The following is a 3,463-nucleotide window of genomic DNA, read 5'->3' as shown; positions in this document are numbered from 1 at the left end:
AGTTTGAATACATCTTATTATTCATATTTTGCCCTTATAGAATACACTAGTTTTAAAAGAGCCCAACCTGATTTAGACCAGTGTGAAAACAAAATTCAGCAGCAGTTACATAGCATACACTCTCAAGAGATCTCAGTGCTATGTTCATTACAAACAGCTGCAGCATTCAATTGCCAGTGAAATGTTATTCAAAAGACTATTAAACACAAAGTGTCCATATGTAGATATTTGTTTTATATTTCTTGCACAGCTTATAAACTGATACTGACTGACCTTAAAGCCCTTTGTGCCAGGTACTTTAATCATACTAATCAAAATGTTAGCAAGCTATTGATTAAGTTAAATGCCATTAAGTTTTTGTTAGGACTTATTAGAGTGAGAAAAGGAATTTGAGATTAGTTCTTAGAGATGTCAAGTGTGTGTGTGTGTGTGTGTGTGTGTGTGTGTGTGTGAGAGAGAGAGAGAGAGATAATAGCACTTATATCAGCATAAACTTGATTCCAAATGATATTTCCCCACCAAAACATTAGTAGATAATATTGAATCCATTCATGCTGCTGTGTCTGTTAATGCAGACACTTAATGAGAATAGTCTTCTGTTGAACATAGTCCTGAAAAAAGGAATGTAAAGGGGATATCTTCTTTTGTCTGTGTATAAGGAAGTACCCCTCCTTTTCTGGGAAATTTCCCAGGAAATATTTCCCAGGAAAGTGGAAATTCCTTTCCTCTGAGAATCTGAACATGGGCTTGGAGAGTCATAGTGCTTACCCCCTGGATCTATATGGATGTGCTTACCTTTATGGATCTATATGGATGATATGTGGGAGGTCACTAACCATTCTGCTTTTGTAGTAGAGGAGGTGTTAAATGTTTTACTGATCAATATGAATCCAGTAATAACTAAGAACAAGCTTGTAATATTTTGTAATAAATAAATATACAGACTCAATAGTAACAGCTTTTAATAAATGCTGGGAAGGAAACAAAGAGCCTTTAGGACAGAGAATAATGTGGGGGCATCATTCAAAATGATCATGAAAGGGCTCTATGAAAAGGCGGCATATAAATTGAGACTTGAATGACAAGAAGTAGTCCTGCAAATAACTTTGCAGGAAGGAAGAAACTCTGAAGGAAGAGATATTGCCTTATATCTGTCAGGATGACCAAAATAAAAAAGACAAGAAATAACAAGAGTTGGAAAAAAGCGTACCCTTGTACACTGCTGGTGGGAATGTAAATTGGTGCAATCACTGTGGAAAATAGCATGAGGTTCTTCAAAAAATTAAAATAGAAATATATGATCTAGTAATTCCACTGCTGAGTATTTACCCAAGGAAAATAAAAACACTAATTCAAAATATGTGCATCGCTATGTTTATTGCAGTATTATTTATAATAGCCAAGATATGGAAGCAACAGAAGTGTCCATCAATAAACAAATGGATAAAGAAGATATGGTATATATGCAGTGGAATATTACTCAGACATAAAAAAGGATAAAATCTTGCCATTTGCAACAGCATGAATGGACCTAGAGGTATCATCCTAAGTGAAATAAGTCAGACTGAGAAACACAAATACCATATGATTTCACCATATGTGGACTCTAAAAAACAAAACAAATACAAATAACAACAACAACATCCAGAAACAGACCTCTAATAGAGAAGACAAATTGGTGGCTGCCAGAAGAGTGGGGGAGTGGGAGGGTGAGTAAAATGAGTGAAGGGGAATGGGAGATACAGTCTTCCAGTTATGGAATGAATAAGTCATGGAGAAGAAAGGTACAGTATAGGGAATATAGTCAATGATATTGTAGTAGTGTTGTAGGGCAACAGATGGTAGCTACACTTGTGGTGAGCATGGCATTATGTATACAGTTGTCAAATCACTATGTTGTACACCTGAAACTAATGTAACATGGTATATCAATTATACTTCAATAAAAAAAATAAAATGAATGAAGAATGAAAGAAAAATAGAAACGTCAAAAGAAGATTGTAGAGCAAGCACTGAAAGCCCTGGGGTAGTTTTCTCTTAGGAACTAAGAGAAGGTCATTGTATTTAGGACATATGAATGAGCGAGTGAGTCCTGTGAAGTAAAACTGGTGAATTGCTTAAGGGCTAAGTCATTCAGTGTTTGTAGGTCCTGGTAAGGAGTTTCAATTTTATTCTCAGTGAATTTGAAAACCATTGAAGGTTTGCAGTGTTATATATTAAAAAGATCACTCTGGATACTTTGTTATCGGCTGGTGGGAAAAGAAGAATAGAAACTGTAGACCGATTTGAAGGCTATCACCACAAGCCAGATAAGAGATGAGCCTATGCTAAAGTGTAACAGTGGATACGGAGAAAAGTAGGTGAATTCAGAGGTATTTGGGAGGTGGTATCACCAGGATTTTCTGATGGGTTAGAAGTATGTACATGTACGTGTATGGACTGTGAGGAAAAGAGAGAAACAAAGATGGCTCTAACTTTCTGATGTGAGCAAGTAATTGGTGGTCTTGTTTTCTGAAATGAGTAAGACTAGGAATGAATAAGTTTGAGGGAAGACAGAAAGTTTAGTATTAACATCTCCTGCTTGAAATATCTGTGGACACATAAGATATACTAAAATAAAATATTTAACATAAGTGCCTTAAACCTAGGAGAAATGTCTAGGCTAGAGATATACATTTATGAACGGATCTCCATATAATTATTAACTGATACTATGGAAATTATTGAGAACTAGAGAGAGTGTATGTAGATGGGGAAGAGAAGAAAACCCAGAATTTTTTTTAAGGAATTCCAACATAAGACAGGCCTATCAGAGAATGAGGAGCCAAACACAGAGATAAAGGAGTAGAGAGTAAGATAGTAGAAAATCAGATATGTATCTGCTAAGTATTGTAGGAAGAAAGGAATGGGAAAAAATCTGTTGAATTCTGCAGAGAGGTTAAGTAAGATCAAGAAAGAACACTGTTATTGCTTTGAGCAACATAAAAGCTTTCAGTTACCTTAATAAGGGCATTCTCAGTGAAATAATGAGGATTAAAATCAGCAGGAAATAAGTTGAAGCGTAAATAAAGAAAGAACATCTAGTTTAAAAGTTTCCACAAGTTTAGTCTGTGATATAGCTTGTCTTCATCAAATAGCAAAGATAAAATGCAAGACTGAAATTTAAAAAAACATTACTCGGCTTGACAGTAAAATAGAATGGAGACACAATGAAGAGAGTGAAGCTAAATTCGCACAGACCTATGAAGCAGAGCTTTCAAGATAATGAAAAATAAGTCCTACAAATGACAAATGGGTACCATAGACAGTCATATTGCCTGTACCCAAGAACTCAAGTGAGGTCTCTCACACTGAAAAGATGCTGAGAAGCCTATTGTTGACATTCAACTCGGAGGTATTGCTTTATAAGAAGCTGTGGCTCTAGGGAGTAGATAGAGACCTAGGAAGTGAACTAAGCTCTCCA

At 35.6% G+C, this 3,463-nt stretch overlaps 1 protein-coding gene across 1 annotated transcript in view; it reads left to right on the top strand.

The window, feature by feature from the left end:
- Positions 1 to 274: 274 nt before the first annotated feature.
- The window catches only part of LOC115283577 (DNA oxidative demethylase ALKBH2-like), a gene marked incomplete at its 5' end in the record, with an annotated part of 5,469 nt that continues 2,280 nt past the window's right edge, over positions 275 to 3,463 (top strand). The window contains 1 exon segment of the mRNA XM_029929808.1: positions 275 to 293. Coding sequence (XP_029785668.1) covers positions 275 to 293 — 19 coding nt within the window.

The sequence above is a fragment of the Suricata suricatta genome, chromosome X, assembly GCF_006229205.1.
Source record: "Suricata suricatta isolate VVHF042 chromosome X, meerkat_22Aug2017_6uvM2_HiC, whole genome shotgun sequence".
Lineage (NCBI taxonomy): Eukaryota > Metazoa > Chordata > Mammalia > Carnivora > Herpestidae > Suricata > Suricata suricatta.
The sequence above is the reverse complement of the archived record's forward strand: the minus strand, read 5'-3'. Positions and strand labels throughout refer to the sequence as shown.